Here is a 14,900-nt window from a genome sequence, read left to right as displayed (position 1 = left end):
ATGAGAAGTTTCAGAGTTGCTACTGAGGTTGAAAGCAATATTTAGCATATGCACCATAAAAATTACTAACAACCACCATGAGGATTTTAATAGGGCCTAGCTTCCCATCACTGCACATGTGTAACTTCAGCTTACGGTAATGGTTTTCGACATGCATCACAGAGCCTTAAAGAAATGGTTAAGAAAGTAAAAAAACACACTGTCTTCAAAAGGCTTTTTCCCTCCCCCCATAATGAAACAGATTCAACTAGTAAACATCGGATAAACCAAAAAGGACATTCCTCGCTCTCGGGGTAAAGCTGAATGCTCACTGGGTCAGTAAAGACAAGGGTAAAATGAGCTGAAAAGCTCCTATATGTCATTAGACATTTTTGTTTTCAAATTTCTGTGAAAAATACAAAATTTTCTAAATCTCATGCTATAAAAAAGGGGTGAAGAAGATAAAGAAGACAGTACAAACCAAGACTTAGGGGTTTTCCACATTAAATTAAAATGGAAAATTTACTCTGCTACCAACAGTCAAGTGTCTCTTCTGCCTTGTGCAATCCTCTTGTGTTGCTCAGTAAAAGTAACAGTAAGAAAGACCCCCCACAAAAATAAAAACCTTAAAGGAAAGAAAAGACTAAAGCTAAGTGAACCTAGGAAAAATTGACCTGAGCAAAATAACTGCATCAAGGGAAACCATAGCTCATGCTAACACTATAGAGAGAATAGTACTGAAAGCCAAGTAGAGGGCTAAAACTTGAATAAATGAAGAAAATAGAGCTGCTGTTGTACAACAAAACAGAGCTGGTTCAGTAAGTAATGACTATGTCTGCAATTCACTCTGATACATGGCGATACAGTTTCAAAATGCCTATATGGGCTTAGTTTTGTTCCCAATTTTTGAGGAGCAAGGTGGTTTCAACAGACCTTTTAAAATTGTAATGGCTTTTGTCAATTATCTTCAGCTCCTTGTTAATAATGGCCCTGTTCTAGCTACTCATCAAACATCTTGTGCTATGTCCTGTGAGATGCTAAAAGCATCCATTGCTGTTATTCAGAAGGAACTATAAATATGAATTATGCTGTATAAATCTGAAGCAAGACATGTTCCCTGTCCCAAACACTTCAGGCTGAAGAGAGACAGGATACATTAACACAGCGTAAGATACGGGGGGGAAAAAAAAAAAAGCACAGGTCAAAGGAGGGAGCATGATAAAAGCAGAGAGAGGGAGGTAATCACAGGCTGAGAAAATGACTGCATGCAGAAGATTTGAGCTGTATGAATAAAAAGAAAAGAGTGAGTTTTGATGACACCAAATGGAAGTAAGTTAGGGGGCTTATTAAGTGGGCAAGAGGGGGAGTGAGAAAAGAGAAGGAGAGAGAAATGGGAAAAAGAGAGGGAAAAAGAAGTGAAAGAGCACAAGAGTGCGGCAAGCAAATGCTAGAGTGAGATGCTGGGGCAGAACGATGAGGACAGTAGCTCAGTCAGTAAAAGCAAGAGACCAGACCGTGACTCCGGAAGGAAGCAAGAGCGGGGTTCCCTGCTTGATGCTCTCCCTGGAGGAGAGCGGCTAAGGAGCTCTCTGGTGTCCCTGGTTTAGGGCAGTTTTTTTTGTCTCTGGCATATGTTAGGATGGATTCAGAGGTTCCCTCACTTGTGTCCTCTAGTGGCTCTTACACAGCCGGGACTTGTCGGAGAAGTGCAACCCTATGCATACACCCAAGCAAGGCACCCGTCAGAAGAAGAGGAGGGCAGCATGGCCCAGAGTTAGCTATGTGAGTCCTTATGTGTTCCCTAACGTCACTGGGGAATCCAAAAATGATAAACTGGAACAATGTCACTCCCTGCCCCCACATGAAAAACTCTAGTCCAGCTCTGCTAGCCATTCATTTTAGCCAGGTAGACCCCTGTCCTATTTCAGGCTCTGAAGCTACATAATTGCTCTAAAAAACCCTTTTCTCCGTACACATCCATTTTATCCCCACACAAACACCACGGGCAGTAACTCCCTGGCTGGGGTTTTTGGGCCTGTGTGGTGGGCTCCCACTGGCAGACCCTTCGTTCCTTCAGCTGCTTCCCACAGACAGGCTGGAAACATGGAGAAGTAAGTGCACAGGCGAGCCCCAGGTTACCTCTGCAAAAAAACAGCAACATTTGGGTGAAAGACAGGATCAGGGTGAGCGATTGCAGCTGCTGGAAGAGCAGAGCTGGAGAGGTGCCAGCTGGAGAAGACACGAGCCCAGGCCCTGTCTGTGGGCAAGAGCGTTCAGGTGCGGCTGTCCCACGGTACGTGAACTGCCCCCTTCCAGTGACCGGCTCCTGTGGCATTTAGACAGCTCCCAGGTTTGTAAAATTTCCTCCTCCTATTACCGCTCCGATTTGCTCATCCTTTGGAGTCTCACACAGCAGTGAGATGGTTACAGCCACCGCGTGTCAAGGCCCAGATGTGCGGACACCATTCGGCTTTGAGGAGCCAGGGAGTCACGCTCACCGCTGCACAGCCTTCAAGAGGTCAGCACGGCAAGCGTTAAACCAAGAGGAACGCTATAAAGACAGAGGGAAAATAATGCCCTTCAGCAGAGGAAGACAATAAATGGCAATGGCCGTTAGTCCCTCTTACAGACTTCAAGGATATAATAAAGCTATAACATTAATTATCATTTAAACTGCTGCTTACCCCATATCAATCAGAGTAATTCATTCCAGTTACTTAGGACACTCAATCTTAAACCACACTAAATCAAAATCACCAACAGTGTGAATTTATAAGATCTGTTTTGCTGCAGAAGCATTAATGGCCTAGGATGAAAAAAATCGATGGCGCATTTCAATACAAAAGCCATCAGCGCTTTTAATATAGAAGTAATAGGGCACTTATTTAATTGTTCAGGAGCTCTGCATTCACAACATCCCCACCCCACATAAAACACCCCTTCCTTCCCATTTCCGATGAGGCTAATTTGTCGTATGTCAGCGCTGGGAGATTTCTGAATGTGCTCAGAACAAAATGATAAGAGTAAGCCAGAGATGAATAATGTGTAGTAAAAATCAATAAACCTTATTACTAGTCACTAAGGGGACTGATTTTATGTCTATAAAAATAAAACAATTATAGCAATATTAATGGCAGATTCATCATAGTAATATAAAAAGTCCAAGTGTGCTTGTCTGTTGGGAATCTTTAATTCATCCTTCTATATTAAGTATTCACGAGGCAAGAGAAATGGAACCTGCTTCATAAACAACTTCTAACCTCCAGTAATTCATCTTGCCAAGAAAAAAAAGACAGTAAAACTTTAAAACCAATTTTGCTACCCAATGTATATGGAATGTGCAGGAGAGGATAAAAATTAAAGCCTTAAAAACCTGACCAGTAAATCTTTTTTTTTTTTTCATGTCATAATCAGTGCTCTTTCATGTTATTGTGTATTGTGTTTACAGCACTGGAACAAAATAGGTGGCAAGTCTATAAAATTATTTATTTTTTGGTAATACGGTAGGAATGGGACTTTTTCTATCTACACGTCCTCCATTTTTAGGTGCCTATTCATGTTATTGGGACAGTACAGATGAAACAAACAGTCCATAATTTACAGCGCACACAGCTACTCTACAAAAGGCATTAAAGTACTGCTAATACACCCCAAGCTTATTAGGGGCCTTCCTCGAGCCCTCTGAAGTCAAGGGAAGGAGATCGATGGCAGCCATACGGCTTGGTGCCGCGCTGCCACCTCCTGAGCCACAGAGAGCTCCGCCGCAGACACAGGGGGCTCTACTGCCTGCATCGATGGCACCACTCTCAAAGCGGGCCACAGGAAAGCAAGTTGAGACAGACACCAAGAAAGTACAAAAACAACTTTTTTTCTTTATTCTGATTGCCAAATTATTTAAGGCAGGTATAAAAATGAAAGCATTCAATATACATTTTACATAAAATAAACTAGATTACAGCATAAAACAAGTAACCAGGCAATGGCATTAAAGTCTCTCTTCTAAAACTGGATAATTGTAAACATTAAAAAAAAGACTGCAGGACTATTCAAGTAATAGAACAATCACAGATGTCTTCTGGTATGCAGGCTATTGGGTTATTTGCCATTCAAGATTATCAAAAAAGACATTTCATTATTCACAGATGCTCATTATTTCCCCATTTAAAATCTATACATTATGTACAACACAGTTTTTGTGGTACTGGCAACCCCATGCCTTCCAAATGTATATCTTTCACAATACACAATTACAATGAAACAGTGAATACAGTAACATTTTACACTGATGCATCTTAATAGGAGCCACCAAATAGACATCTACATTGTACCAAAGTGTCATCACAGTTAGCCTCTCTGAGGGCTTGTGGGAAATATCAGAAGGGTATGCAAGGTTCAGGCACACTGATACATAACATTATTTATTTACAATTAAAAAGCAAAAAAAAAAGGGGGGGAAGAAAAGAGAAAAGAAACAAACAGCCTTTTGCAGTTAACACTTTCTAAACATGACAAATACATTTCTCCTTTACTGTGTGGTTTGCAACTTAGCAGCAGACCCTGTGTGCGAGCCTGGTTACTGATACAAAAAAAGTAAAGAATATATATATATTTTTATATATATATGTATATATATATATGCATATATATATATATAAAAACAGAAGTCTAATTACAGCAACATTTGTTACTCTGTGATAAAATCTGCAATTTACAAAAATGAAATGACTGGTTTTTGCCTGCCATTAAGGCATTTCAAATTAACACCATGGAACTGATGTCTGTAATAAAGCGCTTCCTCATGTGATCCAGTCACATGACAATGTACATTTCCAAACTCATCATTCTCTGAAAAGAGAAAGAAGAATGTTTAAGTATGGTGTTTTTCCTAACATTTTCTGCATCTCGGAGACGCTGTGAAATGAGACCTGTGCAGTACGCAATCTCAAGCCACAAAGCAAGCAAGTCGCATCCTCTCCCCTCCCCTGCAAAGGTCAACATACGAACGAACGTGTCGGGATTTATCCTCCGACTTCTGAAACCCTGGACTGCATCGGGTCTTTCAGAGCCAGAAACCTCCTTTCCCATTCAAATAATTCAAGCTAGAAGTCTTATGCGGTCACTTGTTTCCAGAAAGACACCAATAACCACGGAACTTTATATCACTATGTAACACACCAAACTCTCTGAGACTTAACATGGAGGTGATGAAAGAGACCCTACTGTTACGGGTGCACTGGGTTTTTCACTTAAAATGGGATGATTATGATACAGAAGGGTGTCTCTCCTGTTGGAGATTGAAGAGTAAATCTTATTCACAACCTAGTAAATAACTAAGAGGCGAATGCGTAAAATTCCTGTGTAACTGAAAAATGATGTAACCTCTAACCGACTCCCTAGCAAACTCTCTGAAAATAAAATCAGCAAACCAGACGGATTTGTAGATTACATAAAAGCATAAGTTTACCTGATAGTAGATGGATCTAAACCAAATATGAAATTTTATCCACTTCTCAAAATCATTTGGATCTTAATTATATTTCATAATCACTTGTTTTTTCTTAATAATAGCTAAAGCTAAAACACATTCTTTGGAAAAACTCAGAAAACAGACTATCTGTTCCCCCTTAATGATCTACATTATAATTAAAGGACACAATTCAAAGACTAAATGTCATCTTAATGAGAATAAAATTACAATTAGCCTCAAAACCCAGCCAACCTTTTCCCCCTCCTTAAAAACTGTGCCTTATAGAACTGCAGCCCTCTAGGCTATAAAAACTGTGATTTGCTTTCTCATCTCTATATAAAGATGTATAATTCAAGATTTACTGAATATTTACCTTCTTTGTGCAGGAAACATACCAGACGCAGATGCCTGAGCAGCCACCTGCTGAGTGGCAACAAGGGCAGCCGAGGTCAATCCTGAAGGAAAGAAGAAACAAAAGAAATGTGGATGCATTTCTGGTTTTAATGGATTTTTGTGTTCAGAGAACGGTAGGAAGAATCCCTAACGCAAACAAATAAAAAAACCCCACCATCAGAAAATGGCTTTTAACACTACACAAAAGGCGAATGTTTCAGGCAGCAGCGCTGAGACAGTTTGCCCAGTATGACCAATATGCCTTCACAGAGTATACTGAATTCTCCTTGATAGGTATTTTACAAGAAAATAAGCATTCCGACTTATTGTATTACTTTCCAAGTACTGAACTGCATGGTGCTAAATGGTTTGTATGAATTCCTGAATAGGAAGCTCAGTAGAAATAATAGGTACTGGGAAACAACAAGAACAAAAAGTCACAGTGAATTACAGAAACGACATGCTAGCTGCTCAGAATACAATACTTTCATAATAACTTATCATTTTTACAGTTTTCCTACTGAACAAGCATAATGCTTCCCATAAGGCATATGGAATCACTGAATTAAACTGAGAAATTTCAAGACTTTTACACAGGAAAAATAGCTGCTGAGGCTCTGAGTGAACGTAATGAATTAATGTCATTTTAGCTACCAATTGTGATAGCATATACTTTGCTGCATGGGAGGAAATCTCCTTTTAATTCAGCTAGAATCCAGGGTTAGAGAAAACCCGTCAAAGACAGGTATAAAACCTAGGGAGAATGAATCATGCCTTACTGTGGTGCCTTTTCCCTGACTGCAACTCTGTGCACTGCATTTGCCGAAATAAAGAGAGCTCTCTTTCCGAAGCTCAAACTGTAACAAACTCAAACCCTTGTGAATGCAATGCCCTGTACATAAAATATGTTCCGTATAAAAAGCTTTTGTCTTTGCTAGACTTCTTCCACTGCTTACCCAACCCTATTTATATAAAAAAGGGTTTGTTTGGTTTGTTTTTTTTATCGCCTTTTACCCAGTTAATGTCAGTTTGCAGTAGGATTCAAAACGTTCAAGTGAACAACAGCCTAACTGGTAAATCTTTATAATGTGCTGACAACCAGTTCTGGAAACAAAACTTGGTATTTCTCAGGCATGAAGCTATTTACTTGAGGTTTTCTTTGCTGTTAGTCCTTGCTGGGAATTTTCAAGCCTTCTGCCTAAAAGTAAAGCCCTTCTGATTTAACAATGGGATCTCTATTCAAAACGATTCATGTACGTATGGCTTGCAATGTCAAGGAAACAACTCTACCAGGCAAGCTAATACCATTACTGCTCACCTTGAAATGGGTCGTATTGACCAGGTATAAGCGGATAACCCATTCCAACGTGTGTGTGATGGTGCGTATGGAGATGCCGCTGGCTGAAAGGAGAATGACGGTCTCGTTCCCTCTCTGCTTCCCGTTCACGCTCAGCTGCAGATTTTTCCACAGGCTGACAATAAAAAGGTGAAAGAAAACTGACGTGAAAATTTTAAAGGGGAGGAAATCGTAGCCAAAGTACACTTGCTAATATTACCTGACAATGACCTTTTAAATTCAGATGATGAATCTGATTCTCCAGTGTATTGGAGATTTGCACTTGTTCTAGTCCGAAGCTAGTGTATCTGGTTATTTCTGGTATTCTGGTTATATATAATCTGGAAGATTTTCAAAGCACAGATCTTCAGGTCACACCCTGTGGCATAAAGCCACCATGCTGACCTTTATTTCTGGGCTCTCTTAAGTCTGGCTGACCTGCCAGTGCCTGAACATCCTCTTTGGGCCGCTGAGAGCTGATGCAAATTAGTCCTCAGCCCTCTTTAATGCACACTAGGGAACAAACCTGCCTGAGCAGCAAGAAAGCCCTTTTTAAAATAGAATCAGAGTCAGTGACTTGCTCAAAATTAAAGCTAGCACCAACTTATCTGAAAGTAAATAAAAGTGTTTGTTCCAACGTGGAAATATTCAGAAGTAGATGCTGGGAATCTGCTGTTCAGAAGACATGGCTTCATGGCAAATCTACTAAGGGGATATTACCGAATCCCACAGCTGAACTTCTTACTTCATTATCTGCTTTCAAACAGGAGCTTCCCATTTAACCACAACAAACTGCCATGCACCAAGAGATATCTCTGAATCTAGGTTTCTATGAGAGTCCTCTTATTTAAGTTAGGAAGACTCTGTGCACAGAACTCCATTATACGTATCACTTCCAACTTATGCCAAGGAAGCATCCGGACTTTAAACTACTTTTACTTTAAGTAGCAGTATAAAGAAGCATCACGCATTCATAGCTTGATGCCAGACTGTGTGTGTGTATTAAAATGATATTCTCTAGCCCTCCCCAAAGGTACTCTTCGGTAACAACAGACGAAGCCTTACCACAGGGGACTTGCTGCGATACTGGTTGGCATGCTGCTGGAGCAAATCCAGTGCTTTGGACTCAGTGGTTGATTTCGCATTGATGCTTGGGCTGGTATTGACTTTCTCCGCCTCTTCTCTCCCTGACATCTTCCCATAAACAGGATAATGAAATCCTGGAGAGAGATAGGCCCCTGCAGGTAAACAATAAATGCCACATCAAGTTACTGTTTTTACATTTTGGTTATATCAAGGTGGGAGGAGGGGATGGTCAGGACAGAGAGTAACATCAGAAAGGGATCATGTGACTATCAAACTGGATCTTTGCTCTTCGATTTTTCGCCTAATTTGCCCTGATGAATGGAGGTTATAAAGAGGGCTGAGCTGATAGCCATTTCAGACATTTATGGGTCCTCTTTAAGTGAAAGGAATAGTAACTATAATGGTTCTGACAGTAAGTGCTTAGAATATTTTTATAGGCAATAAACTATCTGTCAGTCTAACAGCAATAGCAAACTGTCAAGGGTTGAGGAAACTGTAGCTGGGAACTCTGACAGTTCATAAAAGGAACACCTAATGTAAGCTCAAGCAAAACAAATGTCATCTATGAAGCTTCTAATTTACTCCAGCAATGGACAGAAATATTAAAATGCAGGGTTTGCTGCATTTTGAGTGTGTAAATCTTTACCAGTGCATGAGGCAAGTTTCAGAATACATACCAGGATAGCTGTGCATTAGGACAGGAGAGACTGCACGATAGGCTGGATGGTTGGGATCGTACATCTGTGGATAAGGATAAGCATGCAAGTACTGGATGTATGACTGATGCTGACTCATTGGTGAAGAAACTGCCACTCTAGCACCCCGAGAGTCCTTCCAATTTACAGGAGTCTTTCGATCATCGTTTTTTATCTTGCTCTCATCCACTGATTGAGAATCAGAACGCTTGACCTCTTTAGGCTCTTCTTTAATGCTTGCTAATGAGACAGGAAGGTTAGGCAGGGAACTTTCCTTGTTAGGTGTTTTTCTTGGGCTGTCTTCTTTTAGCTTTTTCTCACGATCAAGTTCTTCTGATTTTTGCTGATCAAGGTATTTGGGCTGATAGACATAATGATGCCATGTTCGTGAATCTGGGTCCTAATGCGGAGGAGAAAAAAATTTTGTTCTGAACTTAGATGGTTAAATACGATATTGATATTTCCCATATTTTGATTATATTTGGTTGTATTTTTAATAGCTGTTTTAATAACATATCTGTATTACATAGAGGAGAGGTGCGCTTGCTACAGAGCGCCTTGAGCTCAAAGACAAACCAATATTACCATGAAAGAGTAAGAGACTATTATCAAAATGTAATTCAGTTCATCTTATATCCTCTCTCATGCCTTTAACTAGTTCAGTCATGAAATACATATGCATTGTATCAAACTTCTGCGACCACACTATACATAAAACATTTTAATTAAAGCCCACTGAGAGATTTTCCCACCAGAGAGCAAAAAATATCTGTGAACCACAAAATTAAAGCTGCCTAATGATATGTCAGAGCACTTAGATTACCTGGAACACTGAACCTGAAAAACTGATCTAGGTGGAAAGATGCTTGTGCTGCCTCTGATATTGCAAACACTGAACAAATCAGTGGAATGCCAGACATTCAGGTGGACTCCTGCAGCTGACAGACGGTCTTATTTTAAGTTTGTAAAATGACACGTGTAAGTATTTACAGGACCAGGACCACAAGGTTTAAGGAACAGGTACAGGATATCATAAATATATTTTTGCATAATATACTCTCTAGACCAGTTTATAAACATTGTATAGAAGTAGGTAGGTGTGTTCTTTACAAGACTACATAAAATCAGTACTGAACAACAATAGGAAGACTTTTTTTTTTTTTTTTTTTAAGTACAAGCTATGCAAGGGCTAATTGTAAACATCATCTCCAACAGATCCACATCATGGCAGATGCAACAGAAACACGAGCACAGAAGTAGACACTTGGACGATCTGGTTCAAATACTCATCTGAATCAGCAGAAATCTCCTCCTCAGGCCCGTACCATCCCACTTCCTTTATAGCTCCCAACTACCGCTCACCTGACCCCACCGCATCTTGAAAGACAGCCTGTTAAGGTGAAGTCTAGGATGCACTGTACACCACAACATGAAAGCGTTCGACATTGAGGTTGCATCTCAGAGCACAGAGAAAGTGACATTACCTCCAACGAAGAAAATCTGACATCTAGGAAGGTCAGTGTGAGCCACTGGATGAAATTCTGGTTCCACTGAAGTCAATGGCAAAACTAACACTGACTTCAATGGAGAGATTATTTCATCCATGGGTAGGCCTGTAGGGGCTTGGGGTGGGTTCAGGGGAGAAGGGGAACTTAACTTTTGAAAAGGTCACCTTGGGTTAAGATAAAGAGCTGAGCTTCAACCCAACTCTTCAAAGAATCAGCTCACCCATCTTTAGTAAATGCCAACTGTCATTTAACAAAAAAAAAAAAACCACTTCAAACTGTGTTTCAAATCTACTTTAAGTCCTCTCACAATGAAAGCTGCTTATTTTGCTTCAAATTTCTCATTTCTGAATGAAGCAAATTGCTTGGAATTTACATCTGAAAGAGAAATCTAATTCTATTTTATTCTTGCATGCAATTTTAAATAGTCTATTCATGTCTTAAGCCTGGATTCTGTCACCACCTTGCTAGATAGTTTTGTTTTTTTTCTTTTCAAACAGCTCAACTGAAAGGCCTGTTGGTTTATTCACTGACTACAGTACTATCCAGCAAGAAAAAAAGGATGGCGGCACTTGTTTGGCTGCGAAGGTAAAAGACCATAACAAAATCAGGGACAAAATCTCACACGATTTAAGAATAAATCAAGACACCTGTGTTCCATTTCCTGTGACCTCACCTGTTTAAATCTTGTGGTCGGATCTACTCCCGTCTGCTTCATGGAGTCCATAACAGATTTCATCTCCACAGCCTCTTTTATGAGCTGGTGGTTTTCCAGTTGTTTGGCTTTGAAACTGTCAGTTTGAAGCTGCTGCTGGTGATTGGAAAGGATCTGCGATTTGCTCGTCTCCTCACCTTTGTTAGGGACTGATGACCCTATTTTAGTGTTATTTTTGCTTGACTCTGGAGTTGAAGGGGCCTTTGAAATAGTAGCAGATGGGATATTCTTCTGCTTATTATCATCCTTTCCTATTTCCTTCAAGGGGGGTTCGTTCTTCCTTTCACAGTCTCTTCCAGTTTGTGCCATTTTCTGTTCTGCTAGTCTCTGGTCCTCGTAGTATTTTTCATACTGCTGTCTGTAAGCAGGGTTGGAGGCCATTAAGGACTTTTGGTCCATATAGAGGCCATAAGCATACTGTCCGTAATAAAGTGACTGGGCAAGTGCAGGGTGTCTCTGTGTTATTACTGACTGATGCTGTGGCTGCAAATTAGAAGAACTGGTTTCACTTTTCTTGGAATCCAATGGTTCGGTCTTCTCTTTCTTTTCAGCCTCTTCCTCGGCCTCTTTTTTGATCTTCAGTCCCTGCGGGGTACTACTGTTCCCAGCTGCTGGGGCACTGACCTGTCCAGAGTGCATGTAACTTGGAGAATAATAAGGATCGTAGCCATGGTAATAGGGAGAATGGGACTCTTTTGCTTGAGCCGATTGTGCCGTGGTTGAGGAATGTCCTTTTACAACACTGTCCTTATTAGAAATAATATCCGAAGGAGAGCTGGCCTTTGACCTCATGCCCTCTGACCGGCTGTCAGAGCCGCCGTCATCAGCCGCATCAGAAATATCGGAGTAAGCAGGGCTGTTGGTTTTAGCAGCCGCGCTGTCCGCACTGTTTTGCGTCAACACGTGCAGCGGCACCATCGAGGACTGTCCATTCACCAGAGCGCTGCACTCCATCCGGGAGGCGCTCCCTATTGACGGGCTGGGTGCGTTGTCCGTGAACGTGTAAACCTTATCGGCTTCAGCCTTAATACTCGCCATCCTGCTCTCTTGCGACTCTGGCAGCCCGTTAGCTAACACTTCATTCTTGTTGAGATGGTCCTTTAAAAAATGGCCAGATAAATCTTTCCCAGACCCTTTTGAATCCTCCAGCTTTCCCAGCTTAGAATCCATCTTTGGGCTTCCAGTCTCTTTGCTTTCTTTGTCCTTTAACTTTCTCTTCTCCTTTTTCTTTTTGTCTTTGAGCGATGTGAGAGCTGGGTTTACAGTGCTTGGCTCTCCCATAATTGTGGGCTTTGGTTGAATAGGTTTTAGCGGAGGGCTCTTTGGTGTAGCCTGAACAACAGTAGTTGTTAGAGAGGGCAGTCCCGGTATTGTCCCTGTTGTGGTGGTTGTAAAGGCCGTAGTAGGTATCGCTATTAATTGGGGAGGAGTTGGTGCTGGCGCTGGGGCAATGGGCCTGGCTGTTTTCAGTTTGGAAAGGTTTTTATCCATTTTGCAATTATTAGCTTTTTTGCCTTTATCTTTATCACCCAAACCTTTCTTGTCTATTAACCCTTCAGCCTCCAGCTTGGGCATTTCAGTCTGCAAATTGCCATCTGCTACCGAGCAATTGTCCAGGGTAGCTGCCATATTAGAAATTACCGGAAGGCTGTTCAATTCACTGTTTAGACCCTTCTTTTTGCCCGAATTCTTGCCAGTTTTGGAACTGATAACTGAACTGGGGCCATTGCTGGTCAGCTCCCTTTTTCCCTTGGGGGTCCCTGGGGTAGTGACGGAGGAAGGAGATGTCGGTGCTTTTAGCGGATCAAAGCCGGACAAATTTGTGCTTGGCTCACTGCATTCAAGTGCCACATTACTCAGTGCTTCCTCGCAGTCAGAAATTTTGTCTTCGCTGTCAGGCTCAAACTCCAGTTTGTTTTCTGGGTCTAAATGTGCATGAGCCTGGTGGTATCGCAGTCCATTAATGTGCTTGTACTTTTTGTTGCAGTTGGGGTGAGGACAGTCAATCAGCACTGGAGAAGAGCAGCCTTGGTCCAAAAAAGTGGTCTCGGGCTTCCCCTGTGGGGTGGTGGGAGTGCTTCTAGAGTTAGTACGAACACGTTTTCCAGATTTATTGTCCTCTGAACTGGAGTTCAAATCTAGCTCCATTGGAGGCTTATTTTTCCTCTTGTTGGTGGATGAGGGGCTGGCTTTGACGTCATCTACAGTGCAGTTTGGGGGAGTCCTGCGCCCGCTCGAGTTAAGGCTGCCCCTCCTTCCTTTCCCGTTGGCACCACCTCGATTCTTGTTCTGAAGCCCTCTAGACTCTGTAAAACTCGCATCATTTCCAGGTACAGCTGCAGCAGACCTTGCCCGCTTCCCTCTGCCCCGACCTCCTCTCATTTCCAGGTCACTCGTTGGCGATTCACAAAACCTATATAAACAAGAGCAGATGTCATCAGCAGGAGCTGTGAACTAAACAAATACTGAAACAACACCGCTTTCCGTAACAGAGCCTTCAGCCATGTTAAAGGAAGGATGTGCTTCTTCCAAATGAGAACGTTACAGTCTCAAAGGGAATGTCAGTTAAAAAAAAAAACACACACAAAAATGGAAAAAAAATCTAATTAGAACAACAGAGAGAAAATGTTTCCTAACTTGTAAAAATGTATTTTTAAATTAATTCCCCTTTGATTTAATCCCACACACTTCCCCTCCCCTCTCAAAAACACAAAACAAAAGGAAATAAAAACATTCACCCTAACATCCCCACTTTCCAATGTGGAACAGAGAATTATTCATTTCACTGATGCATGTTTTCAATTACACCCAGTTGTTTTTTTATTAATCTCTGTATAGTTTCTCGACATGGACTAGGGGGGGGAGGGGGGAAGGTGCTGAAAACACAGAAGAGCAAAACCAGACCCAGAATGCTCGCCTACCTGGGAGGGGCCCAGTCATGCTTTGTGCAGTCCAGCAGTGTTCCCACGTAGGTCTTGTTCCTCCATGTAACATTTACCACTAGAACACCTGCCGGTGGGAGAAAAACAAAATATTATCACAGTCAGAACAATAACTAGGGTAGGTTTTTTGTTTTGTTCTTTTTTTTTCCTTCCCCACAAAGCGAGAGCTTTATTCTCATTTGCTTTCAAAAGCTGTGGTCTATACTCTTCCTCTTTTTTGGTTTCAGTGACCTCAAGCTAAAACCCACAGGAAGGAGAGGGAGCAAGAAAGAACATGTGTGTGTGTGTAAATGTGTGTATGTGTGGGTGTGTGTGGGTGTAAGAGAGAGTATGTGCCTGTGTGACTGCGAGTGTGGTAATCAAGATACAGCTGACAGAAGGAAATGGTTTTTGCCATGTCTTGCTGTAAAACGGCAACACTCACCTCTTAATTTTGCTATTATTGCACATAATTGCTTTCGTTTGGCAGCCAGCCAGCATAAACTGAGCACCAGTTACAGTGTTTAAATCAGTAGGTGACTGAGAAGAATCTGCTTTGCTTTAAACAATATGATAATGATGCTTCTATTTATTTGAAATTGCATATATCCAAACACACAAAAACACACACATATATGCATTGTAAGTTTTGCTCAGCAGAGAGAGATATGAACATGTATTATCTGCCTTGTCTTTTCCTCCATAGAAAGAGAAGGATTAAATGAGAAACTGCAACTTTACAGTAAAGCTAAGAGGAATCAAAATATAAATATTTAGAAAGAGGGCTACTTCTAAAAAAAAGT

At 41.2% G+C, this 14,900-nt stretch overlaps 1 protein-coding gene across 1 annotated transcript in view; it reads right to left on the bottom strand.

Annotated features, from left to right (window-relative positions):
• Window positions 1-3,854: 3,854 nt before the first annotated feature.
• Window positions 3,855-14,900, bottom strand: part of ZNF608 (zinc finger protein 608) — an 83,347-nt gene continuing 72,301 nt past the window's right edge. Inside the window, exons 4-10 of the mRNA XM_067316065.1 lie at window positions 14,098-14,185; window positions 11,138-13,589; window positions 8,939-9,356; window positions 8,241-8,413; window positions 7,158-7,311; window positions 5,820-5,901; window positions 3,855-4,824 (exon numbers count right to left, since the gene is read on the bottom strand). Coding sequence (XP_067172166.1) covers window positions 4,818-4,824; window positions 5,820-5,901; window positions 7,158-7,311; window positions 8,241-8,413; window positions 8,939-9,356; window positions 11,138-13,589; window positions 14,098-14,185 — 3,374 coding nt within the window. The 3' untranslated portion in view covers window positions 3,855-4,817. The remainder of the gene's footprint in view (window positions 4,825-5,819; window positions 5,902-7,157; window positions 7,312-8,240; window positions 8,414-8,938; window positions 9,357-11,137; window positions 13,590-14,097; window positions 14,186-14,900) is intronic.

This window comes from Apteryx mantelli, chromosome Z (assembly GCF_036417845.1).
Source record: "Apteryx mantelli isolate bAptMan1 chromosome Z, bAptMan1.hap1, whole genome shotgun sequence".
Lineage (NCBI taxonomy): Eukaryota > Metazoa > Chordata > Aves > Apterygiformes > Apterygidae > Apteryx > Apteryx mantelli.
This window is presented reverse-complemented; position numbering and strand designations above follow the sequence as displayed.